Raw genomic sequence first — 18,554 nt, 5'->3', positions numbered from 1 at the left:
TTTGATCTTCCTTCAGATTGGCACCCTATTTCCTGGCAAGAAGTATGGCACTACATATGGACAAGGGAGTCATTTCAGACATTCAGGGCCTGGCCGACAGACGGGCAGCCTCCGATCAGGTGGTGCTGTAATTGACTGAGGACCCAGTGAGATTAGGGAGCGAACTATTATTTTTTTTTTTCCAGTCTCCTCCAGTTTTACATTTTAGGAGGAGATGAGGTCCTCGTCCACACCTGCGGATTACCTGGTTTGGGGGGCCCGTTGCTGTCCCTGTCCTTGTCCACCTGGTCATACTTCTGACCTAGTCTAAAATCAAATAGACTCTGGATTTAGCCCAGAGAATTTTATTTATTATTCCAATTGGACTCTTAATATCTCACCCGGCACGGTCAGAAGGGGACTGGTTACCCCTCTGAGCCTGGGTCCTCTCTAGGTTTCTTCCTGAAATTCGACCTTCTTAGGGAGTTTTTCCTAGCCACTGAAATTCAACACTACTGTTGTTTGCTCCTTGGGGTTTAAGGCCGGGTGTCTCTGTAAAGCACTTTGTGACAACTGCTGTTGTAAAAAGGGCTTTGTAAATACATTTGATTGATTGATAGTGTCTCTAACATCACACCTTTTGTTTTGTCTTTTTCAGAGAGCTCTGCTGGAGTTGGAGGAGGTGGAGGGAGAGATGAGTGATGTATAGGGACAGTTGGGGAGAGGGAGGAAAGGTGGGCAGTGATGGAGAAGAGGTCTGTAGTGGAGGAGGGGGAGAGGTCTGTAGTGGAGGAGGGGGAGAGGTCTGTAGTGGAGGAGGGGGAGAGGTCTGTAGTGGAGGAGGAGGGGAGGTCTGTAGTGGAGGAGGAGGGGAGGTCTGTAGTGGAGGAGGGGGAGAGGTCTGTAGTGGAGGAGGGGAGGTCTGTAGATGGTTCCTGAAATCAAGACACAGGGAAAGGAAGCACATCAAGACTGAGGACTGTATGAACCCATGGACGCACACATACAAACACATGCTCAGACCCACATGTGCTGAAATTATGGGAGCCATGACCATCTGGGGGAACATATGAACATAGCACTGACTCACATTACAGCAGAGACTGTGTGTTAACACCCAGCAGTGTGTGTGTGTATGTGTTGACACCCAGCAGAGTGTGTGTGTATGTGTTGACACCCAGCAGAGTGTGTGTGTTTGTGTTGACACCCAGCAGAGTGTGTGTGTGTATGTGTTGACACCCAGCAGTGTGTGTGTGTGTGTGTGTTGACACCCAGCAGTGTGTGTGTGTGTGTGTGTTGACACCCAGCAGTGTGTGTGTGTGTGTGTGTTGACACCCAGCAGAGTGTGTGTGTGTGTGTGTGTGTTGACACCCAGCAGAGTGTGTGTGTGTGTGTGTGTGTTGACACCCAGCAGAGTGTGTGTGTGTGTGTGTTGACACCCAGCAGAGTGTGTGTGTGTGTGTGTTGACACCCAGCAGAGTGTGTGTGTGTGTATGTGTTGACACCCAGCAGAGTGTGTGTGTGTGTATGTGTTGACACCCAGCAGAGTGTGTGTGTGTGTATGTGTTGACACCCAGCAGAGTGTGTGTGTGTGTATGTGTTGACACCCAGCAGAGTGTGTGTGTGAGTATGTGTTGACACCCAGCAGAGTGTGTGTGTGTGTGTGTTGACACCCAGCAGAGTGTGTGTGTGTGTGTGTGTGTTGACACCCAGCAGAGTGTGTGTGTTGACACCCAGCAGAGTGTGTGTGTTGACACCCAGCAGAGTGTGTGTGTTGACACCCAGCAGAGTGTGTGTGTTGACACCCAGCAGAGTGTGTGTGTTGACACGCTTCTTTTCAGAATTCTGTGTTTACTAACGCTGGTAAGGGCGTTCAAATGTTAGCAGTAGTAGGCAAGAATGATTTGGGACACGGCTCACTCAGCTGTCTGAACCCCAAACGCACCCTCAGTTTACAATATTTCGGGCACTGGTCAAGAGTAGTGTACTATCTAGGGAATAGGGTGGTTAAGAGCTCCGGTTATTGGAACTGCACCATGTATAGAATAGTGTGGCATTTGGAACGTCGCTGTGGTGTGTTGAACCCAAACCCCCTGGACACTCCATCCATCTCTCTGACACCAGGGCATTATGGGATGGAATCAAATTCCGGAACACGTAAAGAGACGTTTTGGGCTCTGTCAGATTTCATGCCGTGCATTTAATTCCCTCCTAAGTCGGTTGTTTTGAAAGATGGTTTACCAAATCAGAGGTCAGAGAAAAATGAAGAGAAAAGTTTAAAGAGGATGAGAAGTCTGAAACTGGAGTTTCTATTGAGTGTACCAACCTGGACCAAATTGGAAAATCTTTAGTAATTAGAAGGTGCCTTCAAACAGCGCTGTTTCACCAAATGAGCTCTCAAAGCTCTTTTCACCTCATCCTTCTTTAATGTGTAGCACACCTGGGTTATGGAACGCTACTAATTAGTTGCCGACTGCTTAACACATCCACTGTGAGGTGAGGAGGTGAGGGAACTATACCAATTAGGAATGGAGGGGCTAATTAAGTGGTCATGGTGGTAATCTAGCCGAGACATCCCTACGATTACAGTAGGTACCTTTTGTAACACCTTCACGAAAGCCGCCACTCTGATGTGTATGTCCCCTTTACTCTTCTAGTAGTTACCGAATACCGGAAGACTGCCCCCTACTGGCCCTGCATCACCACTGGCAGAATCCGTTGGCCCGAATCCATTGGCAGAATCTGGTCTCACCCTGGGACCGATGAGTGCAGTCTTCTGCACATCAGAGGCAGCTTGATGTGCTCCAATCTTCCTAACTTCTACTTTCATGTATTGAGACGTCCTGTAGAGGAATAGATTCTGCTACACCCCTGTGAACGGTGGAGGAACAGATCCTGCTACACCCCTGGCGAAGGTGAAGGTGTAGAACCTGTTACTATACACCCCAGGATTACAGACTAATGCTCTGGGAACACTCAGGTGGAATTTGAATCAATAAGCCTACAGAGGGCTCACCTTCCAACTGGCACTCTCCTGTTCCCTGTATGCAGTGTAGTGCCCTATAAAAGTAATAGAATGCCATTTGGGGCTGGAGAGGAGCCAGGGGAGACTGTCATTAAATTAATGGACCGAACTGTTTGGTCTGCTTCCTGTTTAACGGTTTGCCACGTAACAAATATTGCTTCACAGCCCTGTTATCATATATTTTATTCATTTTGAATACTCCATTTTTGGTTTGAAAGTTGTGGGAGGGGATGCTCTGCAGCCTTGCTTTGCTGTCATTTGGAGTGGCAGAGTGGCCGGGCAGTTGGTGGTCCCCTCTGACCTCGCCCGTCTGGTGAGCGTGGGATTTGCTTGTCACTGTTCTTGTCACTGTCTATTCCTCGACACAAGATCTACTGAGCGTGCTCACACTGGGAGTTCCTCCCCCATGTAACAGGCCAGATGAGTTGTCCTAGTATCTAACTGGTGAAGACGTTACGGACGTCCGCAGCTTAAATCCGCTCTAGTCTTCCATGGTCTTGGGTCCCTGGCGGGCCTATGTGCAGCACGGAAACGACCTTTTTCCACAGTGTTTGCCCATAAAACACCTCTGTCTGACTTCAGGATCACTGGGTGGCCCTATCAATGCATTTCAGGGTGGACTCGTCTCTGTCTTACTGTATAAGCTCCTCTCCTACTTCTAAAAGTCTGAGATTGTGTGCGCACATTGGTGGGTGTGTGTTTGAGTATCTGTATCTTGTGTGTGTGTTTGTTTTTAATCTCCTCTCTAACTTCTAACAGGCTGAGATTGTGTGTGTGTGTGTGTGTGTGTGTGTGTGTGTTTAAGCTCCTCTCCTACTTCTGATAGTGTGTGAGTGTCTGGGGAAACGAGATGCTCTGGGGCTTGTTGATTTGTTTATGTCTGTTTACAGAAGCTCTCATGAATTCATAATCAGTTTATTCATGTTTCTCTCTGTGTCACGACTGGCACCCTGTTATTACCTTTACAGTGAACTGTTATTACCTCTTTACAGTGAACTAGTTTTGACAAGAGCCCTATTGTCCCTCCAAGCCCTTAGACGTTCCAGTCTAAACTAGGGTACTGAGCTTGGAATAGGACTCTGTTTGGGACGTGGAGGTCTTTGTTTTTCTTTGCTGTGTCTTGGAGAGCTGGTGTGGTCCAAACGATTGGTTCAGATATTGATAAGGCAGTCAAGTAAAGCTAGAATTTGAAGGCTCAGTGTGATTTTCTGTTGTTTGTGAGGAATTGGTTCTGATTACTCCCCAAGTTCTGATTACTGCCAGTTAAAATGTTTATAAATCTTTGGAAATTTTTGGCAGAAAGAAATATATATTTACTTGAGTCCTTATTTAGACTTTTCAATCAATTTTTAAATCATAACTCAAGTGGAATGCCTGACTGTGTTTGTTTTGAATATTATAATATCCTAAATGTATTTTTTATAATGTTTTTCCCTGAGCCTCCATTGGTGCTCAAAATGCTCACTCAGAACATTTGGGCGTTAGGAAAGAAATGTGTTAGTAGACTCAGTAATCCTCAGCCCGGATTGACATATACGAAGTGTTTATGTTGTATTTTAAACCTGTTGATATGCGAGACACCGTCTGAACGTTTACTGCAGCCAAATTGTAAACCAGCAAGGCTGTGTTGTATGGGTTCCCTTCCAGCTGGTGATCTCAGTAGAGATGTACTGAGTACATCTCAGCGTCCTAACCTTTAGTAACAGCCTCCTTGTACAATGCGGTTGTGTATGTTTACTGAAGGTTTACGAGACCCCAGGACAGACAGACAGTGCATGACACCATCTGGAACCATCATCACCATTCTCCATGTCCTGCTAGAGTTTAGATCAGACCTTCTCTTCTCTGTCTGTCCTGCTAGAGTTTAGAACTTCTGTCTGTCCTGCTAGAGTTTAGAACTTCTGTCTGTCCTGCTTGAGTTTAGAACTTCTCTTCTGCATCTGTCCATCTAGAGTTAAGATCAGACCTTCACTGAGAGATAAAAAGAGAAACGACTGTTTGGGAATTTTATGACTTCTGTTTAGGAATAAAAAACCTCTAGGGAGATAGATGAATCTAGATGTCCCTGGCTGGCTGGAAGTATGACTCAGGGATATTATGACGGTGATATTTCTGCTGGATATACTGTGAGTCGGAGGAGAAAGAGAAGGAGGATCTAATAAAATCCAATGTTATTTGTCAAATGTGTCGTAAAAAACTGGTGTAGACCGTAGTGGAATGCTGACATATAGTCTCGTTCCCCGACTGTTAGAAAGTAAGACCGTAAACTTAATATACATTTAACTCATCTAAACAATGACTAGCACATGACAATAAAAAACAGTAGCCTGGTTGTATACTGGTACTTACAGCCCATTCAGGTGGCACAGGCAGTCCAGCTCCTCCAGGGTGGCATATCCGAAGTGCCGTCGCGAGAAGGTTTGCTGTGTCTCCCAATACAGTCTAATTATCAAGGAGGAGATACCAGGAGACGGGCCGTTACACGAGGAGAGCTGGACAGGGCCGTAGAAGGGCATCAACCCAGCAGCAGGACCTATATATGCTCCTTTGTGCGAGGAGGAACAGGAGGAGCACTGCCAGAGCCCTACAAAATTACATCCAAAAAGAATTACCTCCAATGGTACCCTGACTGCTGTTAGATACCGGGATGAAATCTTCAGACCCACCTTAGGCTGGTGCAGTAGGCCCTGGGTTCCTCCTGGTGCTGGAAAATGCCCAGCCTCATGTGGCCAGAGTGTGTAGGCAGTTCCTGGATGACGAAGGCATTGATGCAATTGACTGGCTCTCACGTTCCCCAGACCTGAATCCAGTTGTGAACCTCTGGGACAATATATATCAGTGCATCCGACCCCACCAAGTAACACCGCAGACTGTCCAGACCTCGCTGATCCAGGTCTGGGAGGAGATCCCCCAGGACACCATCCGCCGTCTCATCAGGAGCATGCCCAGTTGTTGTCAGGAGTCCATACAGGCATGTGGGCGCCATACACACTAATGAGTCATGTTATGAGTTGCCGTGATAAGAATCACCTCACAGTGGATGTGTGTTGGAACAGCCTGTGATTTCAGTTGTTTACTTAGATTTTCGTTGTGAGTTTGTATTCAGCCCTCAAGTGGTTGGTGATTTTGGTTTCCACTGGCCGCTGTTACGTCATTATGTTCTCAGTAGGGTCTAGTTGAGCCTTCTCATTCCTGAGTGCTATTGTAAGAAACGGCATAATTTATATCTACAGTAGCAATCAAAGGGCAGGTTTCCCCACCATATTGAATTGGATGGTGTGTCCAGACTTGACGAATTTGACTGACTGTATATGTTAGAGAGTGTATACATCTGAGAGGGGCCGTGTCTTGTTTAAGAAATACAAATGCCGGCCATTCCCAGGCATACAGGTGACCTGGAAATCAATGATATTTAAAATAAAGTCCCTATATAATTTTTTTTCTTCTGTCTCTTCTCCGATGCTGATCGGTATTCCGGTCCTTCTCGCCCACTTACAGAGTCAACAGCTCAATCCCACTTCAAACATGGCTGTCATAACACACACACACACACACACCATCTCTATTACCTTAACTGCCATGCCCACCTCTGGAGCAAGACTACACTTTAGTTTGTCAAATACGCTGATTCTGTGTCCGGGCAGATGCCCCCCCCCTCCACCCGCCCCTCTCCACCTCTGTCTCTGATCAATGATGTGTCGGTCAGGCCTCATGGAGTCCCAATAATTGGAACGAACATGGCAGCCGTTCGCTGTGTTTGCTGCTAAACCTACGCCAGCCCCGTGTCACACCTCAGCTCTTTTATCCGTTCTGCTGGTTGCTGGCTGAGCCGACTGTTATACCTGACTGCTACGGGGAATGGCTGCCTTTTTAATCTGGAATGTGATTGTCTTTAATTGCACCATTTGTACTCAGAACTCTGTCGAGGCAATTATTTGTTTTTCTGGAGTAATTTATTTGGATTTAAATAAACAGCCCTAGATTTATGTTGCACAGCTGTCAGTGATATGACATCACTACAGCTCTTGGGCAGTTTTTTCAGTTTTGTCTATCAGATTTGCTTCAACGGCTACCTACAGATGAATAAATCAACCAACCGTTGGCTTACTTCCAGTGGTGGGGACTGTGGGTTTTGGGCAGCCTGCCTGTTCCCTGCTTGTGTCTTTGTGTTGGAGGTAAATGTTTTAGTGCTAGTCTTAGCTGTGGCCGCACTGCGTAGGTGGACTGGATTCGCTGCGCTCCTGACTCATAATTTGCATCAAGGAGTGGAAGAGGTGGGTTGGTCTGGCTGTCTGTCTGTCTGTCACCGGGCTAGCTGCTTTCTCTTTGTGTTCTGATTAGGAGACCGACAGACAGAGAGGGAGGGGGGGAGGGGGGGAGGGAGGGAGGGGGCGGGAGTAGGGATAAAGACAGAGTGAGAGTGGGCAATGAAAAGGAGGGATGAGTGAGAAAGAGAGAGGGAAAGAAAGAGTGGACAAGAAGAGGAAGTAAATCCCTGTTTGGTTATGACGTCCTCTGCCAGGGCTTATTTTCACATACCAGCACATACAGAGGAGAGATCAAGTCTCTGGGAATGTTCTGGAACGTCACTTCTCTTTTTCTTATGTTCATAATGCAGCTTGATGAATTGGAATGGACATTCACTCGTCTGTGCTTTCTGGTGAATGAATGTTAGACTAGCAACCTTTTCTGAATATGACTACATGAATGGCCTGTTACTTGTGGTTAAAGAAGTGAACCATGTAGGCTAAAGGTGTCCCTGTTGGATGCTGTCAGTTTATTTGTTAGTATGTTATGACTTCATTCCCTTGTTCTTTGAGTTTAGGATTTCTCCCTCTGTTCCCTTAAAGCAGAATGATTCACACAGAGATCGGAGTCAGATGGACAATGAGGAAGAGAGTGTATAAAATGATTTAAAACATTCTGTCTTTCTCTAGCGTCCCCAGGGAAGGTGTTGGGTTAGCACTGCGCTGTTACAAAGAGAGAGACACGCGATCTTAGATTTATGTTTTCTTCTTTTTAATGCTTGGTTCTTTCTTTTCAGTGTTGGTTAAAGTGTGTCTGATGAATGTTTCCATATAACTGTTCTTCATCATGGGACTCCTATGATGAGCAGGCGGATGGTGGGTTTCTGTCTGTCTACGAAAACCCAGGAGAGCCTATGGACTGTGGAAACACTGTTACACTGTGTGATAAACTCCATGTGGTTCTGGCACTGGCTCCCTATGGCATTGTAAAATACAGGGTTGACAGCATGCAACAGAGGTTCTGTGTGTGTGTGTGTGTGTGTGTGTGTGTGTGTGAGAGGGGGAGACAGTAAGAGGGTGATGCTAGTACATCAAGCCAGTTTAGACAGGAATCAGAACGTCCTGCGTCTGGCCCCAGTGGATGACATCACCTGTTATTGCGACGAGCATGTCCATCAATCTACCTGACGAGGTTCTGATGAAGGTGGCCGTTTCCCCGCTCACATCCTCCGATATTCGGCACGCTGTGCACTCGGCTTTGTGGCTAATGTGTAATTTTCGCTACGTCTCGCTTGCTAGCGGTTTTGTTGTCCTTCAGATTGATTCTTGTTCCGGCCGTGAGACATCGGGAAAGTGCAGAGCCTAAATGTCAAGACCTAATATAACATATTGACCTTTATTTTCTAGTGAACGGTTAAACAAATATACCTGGGTTTTTCTGTTTGATCTCTGTTTTCCTGTTTTGCACCGAGCAGTCAGCGTTGACTGCCTTGCTCAAGGACAGTATAGCAGTGTTTTTCATCTAGTCAGGATTAAAACCGACGACCTTTCGTTTACAGGCTCGATGCACTTGATCCCTTGGTCACTTGATCCCTTGGTCACTTGATCCCTTGGTCACTTGATCCCTTGGTCACTTGATCCCTTGGTTACCCTGCTGGCCCCCGAAATATAGAGCTGCTAACGCTAATAGCTACATGCTATTGTCATGTGGATGTTGAATGTGTTGTAATGGCCTAGAATGGTGTTGTCTCACCGTTTGAGGGTGTGGAATGACATCCTGAAACGGTGTTGCAGGGAGCAGACTGGTCCAGATGGCCTGGCGGTCGTCAGTCCAGAGTGGGGGTCGGGGGGGTGATTCATAATTGTTGTGTTATAATGTTCCAGTCTGTTCTGAGTCATGTAGCTCTCCTGGCTTGGCTTCAGACACGTGTGTGTTTCATTATCAAATTCAATTCCACCGTAAGCCCTGTCCATCCGCCCGTTCCCTGGCCCATATCTCCTCTCTCTCTTTCCTCCCCAGCTATACCTTTCAGGTCGTGGGCAATGGGATTAAGGCTCAGGCTGACAATCTAGAGGTCAGAGTGAAGGAAGTGGACCCTGTCGTCAACCAGATTATCGATAAACTCAAGCACGTCAACCAGGTGAGTGTTCTCCACCAGGTGAGTGTTCTCCACCTGGTGAGTGTTCTCCACCTGGTGAGTGTTCTCCACCTGGTGAGTGTTCTCCACCAGGTGAGTGTTCTCCACCAGGTGAGTGTACTCCACCAGGTGAGTGTTCTCCACCAGGTGAGTGTTCTCCACCAGGTGAGTGTTCTCCACCAGGTGAGTGTTCTCCACCAGGTGAGTGTTCTCCACCAGATCAAAGACAGAGATGATGTTCCCACAGAAACGTCCTGGACTTGAACGGGTCGTTGTGTGCTCGGCCTGGATGACATAGAGGCCCAAGGTTTTGTACCTGGTATAAAAACAAGAACACTCCCTGAAGTGATAAAGAATACATAATTAAACCGTGTGTGTATATAAACACACACACACAGAATATATATGCATATATGCATGCCCAAGTCATTTGTTTCTAAGTTACTTTAGCTATTAATGAATTTTCCGGATGTAGTTTTTTGGGCGATGAACAGCGGCCTGCTGTGTGGGATAGTTTGGAAAATGTTTCTTTTTCTTTGAACATGGAGACTTTTGAAGTAGCAAGTAGAACGAACAAACAAACATTAATTTGCTCATTTCCAATCTGAAAAGCCCTATTTCCTTTGAAACTTAAACCCTAAAGAAGCTGACTACCTTTATTTATTTTCTTTTGATTAGTTTCCTCGGAAGAGAAATTAGTTTTGTGTCCTGTTTCATTCTGTGCAACAGGTAGAGTCGAAGTGATTGTCAAAAAACCTCTGATGGGGTGGAAGAAACAATGAGTATCTGTTTACCAGCTAATTTAAATGGTCTTTTTGTATTTCCCATCCATATTTGTATATCTGTTGTATCCTTGTTTGGTCTGTTAAACATATCAGCCTTTGCGTTGTTTTGCTATTTGGCTTTTTCATGCAAGTTTTTTGAATATATTTAGATAGGAAGGAAATATCAACATACATATAATTAATCTGAGTTGTATTAATAGTGGTAGAAGTATTCGCTGTCAGTGTTGTTCTTGTTTTTCAGATGTTCTATGGTCTTCCGGAAACGCACAGTCGTAATGGGCGTTACCATTGCTGTGGAAAGCCTGATTTTGTATTAATAACAGGGTAGTTAGCCTACACGTCATTGACACATAATGAAGACAGGACCTGAGGTGTTAGGCTGTTCAAATCAGTCTAAACTCATAGAGAGTGTGCTGGTGACTGGGAAAAGGTGCTCTAGAGAGTGTGCTGGTGACTGGGAAAAGGTGCTCTAGAGAGTGTGCTGGTGACTGGGAAAAGGTGCTCTAGAGAGTGTGCTGGTGACTGGGAAAAGGTGCTCTAGAGAGTGTGCTGGTGTTGACCAGAGGGTCATTCTGCATGTATCAGTTTTCAAAGACCAATCAGAACTGATGATTTTTGTAAAGTAGAAATGAGGTTGTAGGTACTACGATCCAGGTTCCTCGCTGAGGGAAAAAAATCCTGTCTGTGGGCGTGGCTTAACGGTTGACTGGAGGGAGGGGTTCGGTAGCCGGGCAACGGAGCGTATAGCCTGCTGGGGATCTTAAAGCCCCCCTGAGAAGCACTGTGATTTAGGGCCTAAGAGAGAAAGGCCTTTGTTCCCCCTAATAACACCCCTCCCTGCCATGGCAAGTGTCCCAAACCAAACCCTATTCCCTACATAGTCCACTGCTTTTTGCCAGAGGTGTCTGAGTTTCCCTATAACCCCTGGTCAAAAGTAGGGAACACTATGTAGGGGGCAGGGTTCCATTGGGGACGCAGACATGGCCTATCACAGCATATCTGCTGTAATGACACGGATTAGAGCACTACAAAGGATCCCTCGTGTCAGAAACTCCCCGGGGGGAGACCGAACCTGCTGCCAGAACGGCCTATCGGGCGATGACAGAGCAGGTTAGGGGTTAAATGACAGCTAGAATACACTGATCAAGAGGAAAGAGAAAAGCACAGCTGACAAAAAGACCATTTGTTAAGGAAACTAGAGTTCTTTTTATCTGTCAAATGTGCCTCTGCGTTATCATGCTGATGAGGGAAAATAATGAATACAGGGATGACAGGCTAGGAGGGATGACAGGCAGGGAGGGATGACAGGCAGGGAGGGATGACAGGCAGGGAGGGATGACGGAGAGAGGGATGACGAGAGAAGGATGGAAACCGAGGAAGATAAGGAAACTAATTCAAAGTACTTTCTAAAAATCCTTTTCGGTGTCCTCCGTGGAGTTAAGGTACATTAGCTGTCATCTGTTCTGAAGCGGAGGTGGGCTCCAGGCACGTCCCAAGTGCCCCAGTAATCTCCTCAACTGTGCGCTTTTTCCCCTTCCCTTCCTGGATGTGATGTTGGAATAAAGTGGCTGGTATATGTAACCTTCTACCCCAAACCAGTGTTTTTCAATGTGTGTGGAGTAGGGAACGAGTCGAGAATGAGTGTACGCTTGAGGATGCTGTCCTTTAAGTTTAAATAAAACATTTATAAATCCCAGATTCCATCACGTCTCATCAGCAGGTTCATTTTATGAATTATTTGCAGGCTGCTCTCACAGTAAATCCATCAGGAATCTATAAGCAGTCTCTGCATCTGCCCTCCCTCTCATCTCTCTATCAAACTCTATAGCAATCAGCTTCTGTGTAACTTGGCGTGGGAGACATTATTGGCCTGGTGAATTATGCATTTAGCCGGTTCTTTACGCTTTAAGAGATTAACATTGGAAATGTGTCCAGTTTTTATTATTTGTTGTTGTTGAACTTGCATACCAAGTCAGGCTTTATTGGCATAAATAAAACAACGTCCTTGGTTTGCTTGTGTCCACCTGTGGACATCTAGCATTGAGCCTCTGACAGATAATCAGTATGAGTAGAACCCAATAGATGTTCCACGGAAAATAACAGGAAAATAAAAATAAAATTATAATCAAATAAAAGGCGAACTACAGCCATTTTCTCACCATTTGTGGACAAAAGGAAATAACAGTGATTTTCGGAAATAACGGTAGGTGGTGTATAATTCAGTCCAGGGCTCCCTCGCTCTCTGCCCTATTCATTCAGAATCCATTTTATTGACGGTCCTCGAACGCAGACCCGGAGCCTTCTGGCAGAAAGCACGTTGCCACATTAATCTGCCAGGCAAGCAGCTGCTAAACTGGTCCTAGACCTGTTATTGACAGAGGGAAAAAACATTGAGTATTCCAGGAATGGGATGTCGCCTGGCTGTCTCACACCAGCCGTTCATTGTGTGTTTCTCTGCAGAACAGAGCTTTTACGAGGAGGTGGGGACGAGCAAACCCTCAACTACATCATCCGTTTGGAATGGGGTTTGTAGTGCTGCTGTAATGTGTGTTGACCTGTCGGTTAATATGTCGGTTGACATGTCAGTTGACTAGGTGTTTGATGTGTCGGGTGATGTCTGTTGACCTGTTGGATGACACGTCTGTTGACATGTCGGTTAATGTGTTGGTTGGCCTGTCAGTTGTGTGTGTTGACTAGTGGTTTGGTGTTTAGGATGATGTGTCGGATGACATCCCGATGATGATGTCTGTTGACGTGTCGGTTAATGTGTTGGTTGACCTGTCAGTTGTGTGTGTTGACTAGTGGTTTGGTGTTTAGGTTGATGTGTCGGATGACATCCCGATGATGACGTCTGTTGACGTGTCGGTTGCGTGCTGGGTTTTGGCGACGAGTCTTTCTGTGGGTGTCCATATGACCTTTCTGTCTCCAGGGGAGACGACCCAGCTACAGGGAGGTTACAGGCTGTGTCCCCGGGGCTGTTCTGTTCTCTTTACTGTCCACTTCTTATGACCAGGTCTATGTTGATAGATACTGTACTGTAAATGGAATAGTGTGCCGTTTGGGAGTCTACCATAGCCACAGGCAGAGTCTCTCTGAGGGTGACTGGACAGCTGCGGACCGTCCATCAACGCTCCCTGACCTTGCGTACCATCTGGACTGATGTTAACTGTTCACTCTGGATAAGAGCGTCATCTGAATGACAAAGTTATGGTTGTAGCCCATGTTGCAGTACTGTGCAGTAGACATGGACACGGTTTTACATTCCTTCACGAGTAGAGAACAATCCTTTAGATCAGAGGTCTCAAACCGGTTCCACGGAGGGCCGAGTGTCTGCAGGTTTTCTCTCTCACCTTGTACTTAATTGACTAATTAGGTCACTAATTGGTTTGTTTCTACCCCCACCTGGTTGTTTAGGTCTGAACTGGGAACCAATTTAAAGGAAAACCGGTTTGAGACCTCTGCTTTAGATGAAGGCCCTTGTAGCGTACCATATAGGGGTTAGGATGACATTTAAGACCCAATGCAAACTTGTTGATTCTTTTTTATATGCAGCATAGTGGTGAGGCAATATGATTTATATGACTACTGTATGACTCATGATCACCATATTACTTATATATTATATGACTCATGATCCCTAGATTACTTCTATATTATATGCCTCATGATCTCCAGATGACTTCTCTATTATATGACTCATGATCCCTAGATGACTTCTATATTATATGACTCATGATCTCCGTATTACTTCTATATTATATGCCTCATGATCTCCAGATGACTTCTATATTCTGACTCACAACACTTCTTTTGCATTTATTATACAGATGCAGAATATATAAAACATGCGTATTGTTCACTCAACAACAAAAGTCAATATACATTCATATAAAATAGTTGAACCAGCAGGTTTTCAGGACGTCGTCATTATACTGGTCCTCTTGTTAGAAGGGAATGTCTCTCATGATTGTGCCAACATCGGCATTGACAGATTTATGCCCTGTTGACCCACCACCCCCCACCCCCCACCCCCGCTGCGATACCCGGTAGACCTCGGTGGGAGAGATTGTGGATAGTGTCCAGGTTCTGTTTCGCTGTGTAAACAGTAAGTGGGGTTGTTTACAAAAATCTGTCAGAAACACACACACAAGATGGTGTTGTCTCCTGGCATGCACACCAGACGCAGTGTAAATGGTGATGAACGGTTCCTGGAGTCAGGTGTGTATGTATGTGAAAACAAACAGAATGTGTCCTAAACTGCACCAGCGTCACACTGCCATGGAAAGACTGAATGGAAAATGACTTAAGATCTTTTGCCAATATCAACTAAAGGACTAATGGGGCCTAATATTGTTTTCTTAGACTGCAAAAAAAAGAGAAAAATGTTGTCCTGAATACTAGAAACTTTGTAGTTATTTAATTAAATCCCCTGTATCACTATCTACTACGATATATTATAATACTCATACTCTCCAGTATTAACACCTACTAGCATCTATTATAATCTATTAAGGCTGGTAATCTCCAGTGCTTATCCGAAGGGGCACATAAAACTTGAAGCAGGACATTAAACAGAACATTAACAGATGAGAACAAAGTTGCAGTATGTCAGGCAAACTCTCACTTCTTCCTAAACCTGAGAAATACCTGAGAAAAGCTACCCCCCCCCCCCCCCCCCGCAATTCTTATTTAGAGAATTTGATTACTGTCATGGTTTTTCTATTTTCTTGGACTTATTTTGTCCTTTGCTATTGCCTACTCACATTTCAGTGTTTAACCATTAAATTGACATTCAGTGACTTCTTTCAGAAGTATAAAAATCTATCTGAAACGTTTCTGTTACATAACTTCATGGGGATCTCGTTGTATTCTCTGTGTTTCCCTTCACTTAGCGACTCCTTTGATAACCCGGGGCTTTGACAGAGATGAGATTGGTGTTCAAAAGAAAAGTTCAAAGCTGCCTCAGCTCTGTGCTGATACACCTGATGATATTATGTCTGCCTCTTGTCTCTGATCTCACTTCTTTCCTGTTCGCTCATTTATCGCCAAAGAGAAGAGCATTAGAGCTCCTTAGGGATTGCTATCCGAGCTTTCATTTTAGCACTGATCTAGGATCAGTTTTGCCTTTCAGATCACACTCATGAGGACAAAGAAGGTCTTGGTCCAGCCCTCTTAAATGCCGGTTGAATACCGGCTCACCACTAAATGCATTTCTCATTGTTACATCCAAATATACACAAGTCTTTGTTTCCGCTTATAATTCGTCAAGCCTTTCACTATCTGTGACACACAGGACAATGATTTATGTAATTTATATGACAGTTGGTGTCTGTGTTTCAGGCTGTGTGCCTTAAAATGAGTGATAAGCGAGATTGAAGACATCGGTGGCCTTTAAATCTTAATGAACAGCTCACAGTCATTAGCCACGGCTCAAACAAACCACTGCTTAATTTTATAGTCACGGATATGAAAATTATTTGATACAGAATATCTGGCCTTCACCAAATAAATTCAACAACTTGTTTCTGTGTGCTGTCATTACCCTGTGCTGTGCAGTATGTTCTGGACTGTCGTAGGTTTATGTCAGCTTATATCACTTAACGTGATTGAACCAAGTAGCATCTGAATGTCTTCAGAATGTTGGATGGGGTTTATGGATGTAATACGTTGTTTTTAGAAGAGAATGCATTTTGGTTCTTGATAACGTCAATGTTTATTTACACAAACCAAAAGTTTGGTGTCACTTTGAAATGTCCTTGTTTTTTAAAGAAAATAAGATTTCTGGTGTATTAAAATAGCATAAAAGTGATCAGAAATACAGTGTGGAAATGTTTTGTTGTAAATTACCATTGTTTATTTTTAATGGATTATCTACATAGCCATACAGATGCCTGTTATAGCCATCACTCCTGTAAATAGCCATAGTTATAGCCATCACTCCATTTAAATGGCTAATTGATCATTAGAAAACCCTTTTGCAATTGTTAGCACAGCTGGAAACTGTTGCGATGATTAAAGAACCAATAAAACTGGACCTTCTTTAGACTAGTTGAGTCAAGCATGGTGGAGGCAATGTTATGGTCTGGGGGTGCTTCGGTGGTGGTTAAGTGGGATATTAGCTCAGGGTAAAAGGCATCTTGAAGAAGGAACGGTATGACTCCACTTTGCAATGCCATCCCCTGAGGATGGAGCTTGATTAGAACCAATTTCCTCCTACAACAGGATAATGACCCAAAGCACAGCTCCATGCAAAAACTATGCAAAAGCTATTTTTGGGAAGAAGCAATCAGCTGGTATTCTGTCTGTAATGGAGTGGCCATCACAGTCAATGGATTTAAGCTTGAATGACACAATTACTTATAAATAAAGAAATCAACATTTCTAACGTTGTCAATTACTTCATTTCCTATTCATTTTTCCTATATTTCCTATTCAAACTAATGTGTGTTTTCTTGGAAAACAAGACCGCTTAGCACCTGTGTCAGTGTCTTCACACTGTTGAAGATACTGTGTCGGTTTGATGATGTTACCAGATAAAACACTGTGTGGTTGCTTCTCGTCATGTCGGCTGCCATTTAAACATCTGTCAAAGCTTAGGTCCATTTTGGTCAGGTTTAAAAGAAAATCCCTATACAAATGTATACTTAATGTTGGGTCCCGTTTGGAAATGTCATGCCAGGTCGGTAGTTTTTGTAGGGTTTCATTGTCTGTCATCTCTGCTGCCAGTTCAACCCTCATCATCTTTGTTCAGTGACACATGGAGCGTTGTGCTGCAGGGCCATTATGGGGGTAACATGATTAGAATGCATATCTCTATGGAGGCTGTCATTTTAGGACGATAGGCTCTCAACCGTTGTCAAAGACATTGGCCAAGCTACAATGAAGCTGTGAGTAATGAGGGATGGATCCCGAGGTAAATGTCTCATACAAGACAGATCCGTCTCTCTTGTCTCTAATTCACATTCTCTCACATTCTCTGTGTCTCTCTCTGTCTGTCTCAATGTCAATTTAGAGTGCTTTATTGTCAGGGGAAACGTTTGTTTACATATCTGAATGGGTTATGTTCGCAGTGTTGTTTGAGCTCCACTGGTTCTCTTTTTCTCATGGCAACGAGACACATGTCTCGTGTGTGATTGGGTTTTGATTGCACATTGCAGCATTTCACTAAACAGGGATGTGAGTTTGTAAATGATTGATTTGCTTTCAAATTCTTTGTGAGTCTGTAGGGTCTGAGTTTGTATGATCTGAGGAAAACGTGTCCCTAATTAGATCATGCATTTTTCAGGAGGTCAGGAAGTGCAGCTCAGTTTCCACCTTGTTTTGTGGGCAGTGTTCGCATAGCCTGTCTTCTCTGGAGAGCCTAGTCTGCCTGTGGCTGCTTTTCTCAGGTACAAGGCCATGATCACTAAATCTGTCTTAGTCAAGGTGTTTCTTAATTCAGTCACAGTGGTCAGATATTCTGACACTGTGTCTCCTCTGTTTAGGGAAAGCTAAGATTCACATTGGCTCTATTATTAAGTTCATTCTTTCCAGTGTGATAAATGATCCTTTAGTTTTCTCATCACCTGATCCTGTGACTTGGTGAGGTTTGTTTGGCTTTGCCTCAAAACCATCTGGCTTAGAAGGGTCTTCTCTATGTTCATACCTCTCTGTCTCACTCTGTCTTAATCTCCCTATCTCCCTGTTCTCCTCAATTCACTTGGTGCTTTGTTGGCATTAATGGATGGTTCACACTACTGCCAAGGCAGTGTTACCATAAAAAAAAAGTTACAATGATGAACATTGAGAATTTCACACAGAAAAATCAGAAATGTACATTGTGGGCGCTGTTGTCTCTCTTATACGGGCCTGGACATATTCATTTGTGTGGTGTACTCTCTCTTTTTTCACCTCTTCAGCAGATGGTGTTTCTCGGCCAACTGCTCTAAAGCGCCACTGTCTGGGTTTTTGTGTTTGTATAATAATGTTTTGTGATGATAATATTCTGAATCACAGTGTGTTGGGTGAGGGTGACATTTGGTGTCAACTTGCTGTGCTAAGGGGAATCTCCCAAGTTATGCACTAAAGGCTAAATATGTACAGTCACTCACTCACTCATTCAATTCAGCTTTATTAGCATGATAGTTATTACAACCGTATTGCCAAAGCTTGAGGTACAATAACAAAAGGAGACTTTTCAGTAGCAGCACCATTCAAGGTGACATCAAGAACAACAATAACCAGCATTGTGAGAAATATTCAGCAATGCTCAGAGTAAACAACAAGAAGTACAAATGAACAAATAACCGTAATTACGATCGTATTGCAAAAGCTAGAGGGACACCAACAACAGACAACCCCACAGTAACAACACTAAGAACAGAAATGACAAATATTTACA

The 18,554-nt window shown here is 44.4% G+C and overlaps 1 protein-coding gene across 2 annotated transcripts in view; it reads left to right on the top strand.

Moving 5' to 3' along the window:
• Nucleotides 1–18,554, top strand: part of gpc5a (glypican 5a) — a 113,782-nt gene that overhangs the window by 42,566 nt on the left and 52,662 nt on the right. For both annotated transcript variants that reach the window (XM_010886828.3, XM_010886829.3), the window contains exon 7: nucleotides 9,272–9,392. In XM_010886828.3, coding sequence (XP_010885130.2) covers nucleotides 9,272–9,392 — 121 coding nt within the window. The remainder of the gene's footprint in view (nucleotides 1–9,271; nucleotides 9,393–18,554) is intronic.

The sequence above is a fragment of the Esox lucius genome, chromosome 22, assembly GCF_011004845.1.
Source record: "Esox lucius isolate fEsoLuc1 chromosome 22, fEsoLuc1.pri, whole genome shotgun sequence".
Taxonomy (NCBI): domain Eukaryota; kingdom Metazoa; phylum Chordata; class Actinopteri; order Esociformes; family Esocidae; genus Esox; species Esox lucius.
Note: the sequence above shows the minus strand (reverse complement) of the source record. Positions and strands in the feature narration are given on the sequence as shown.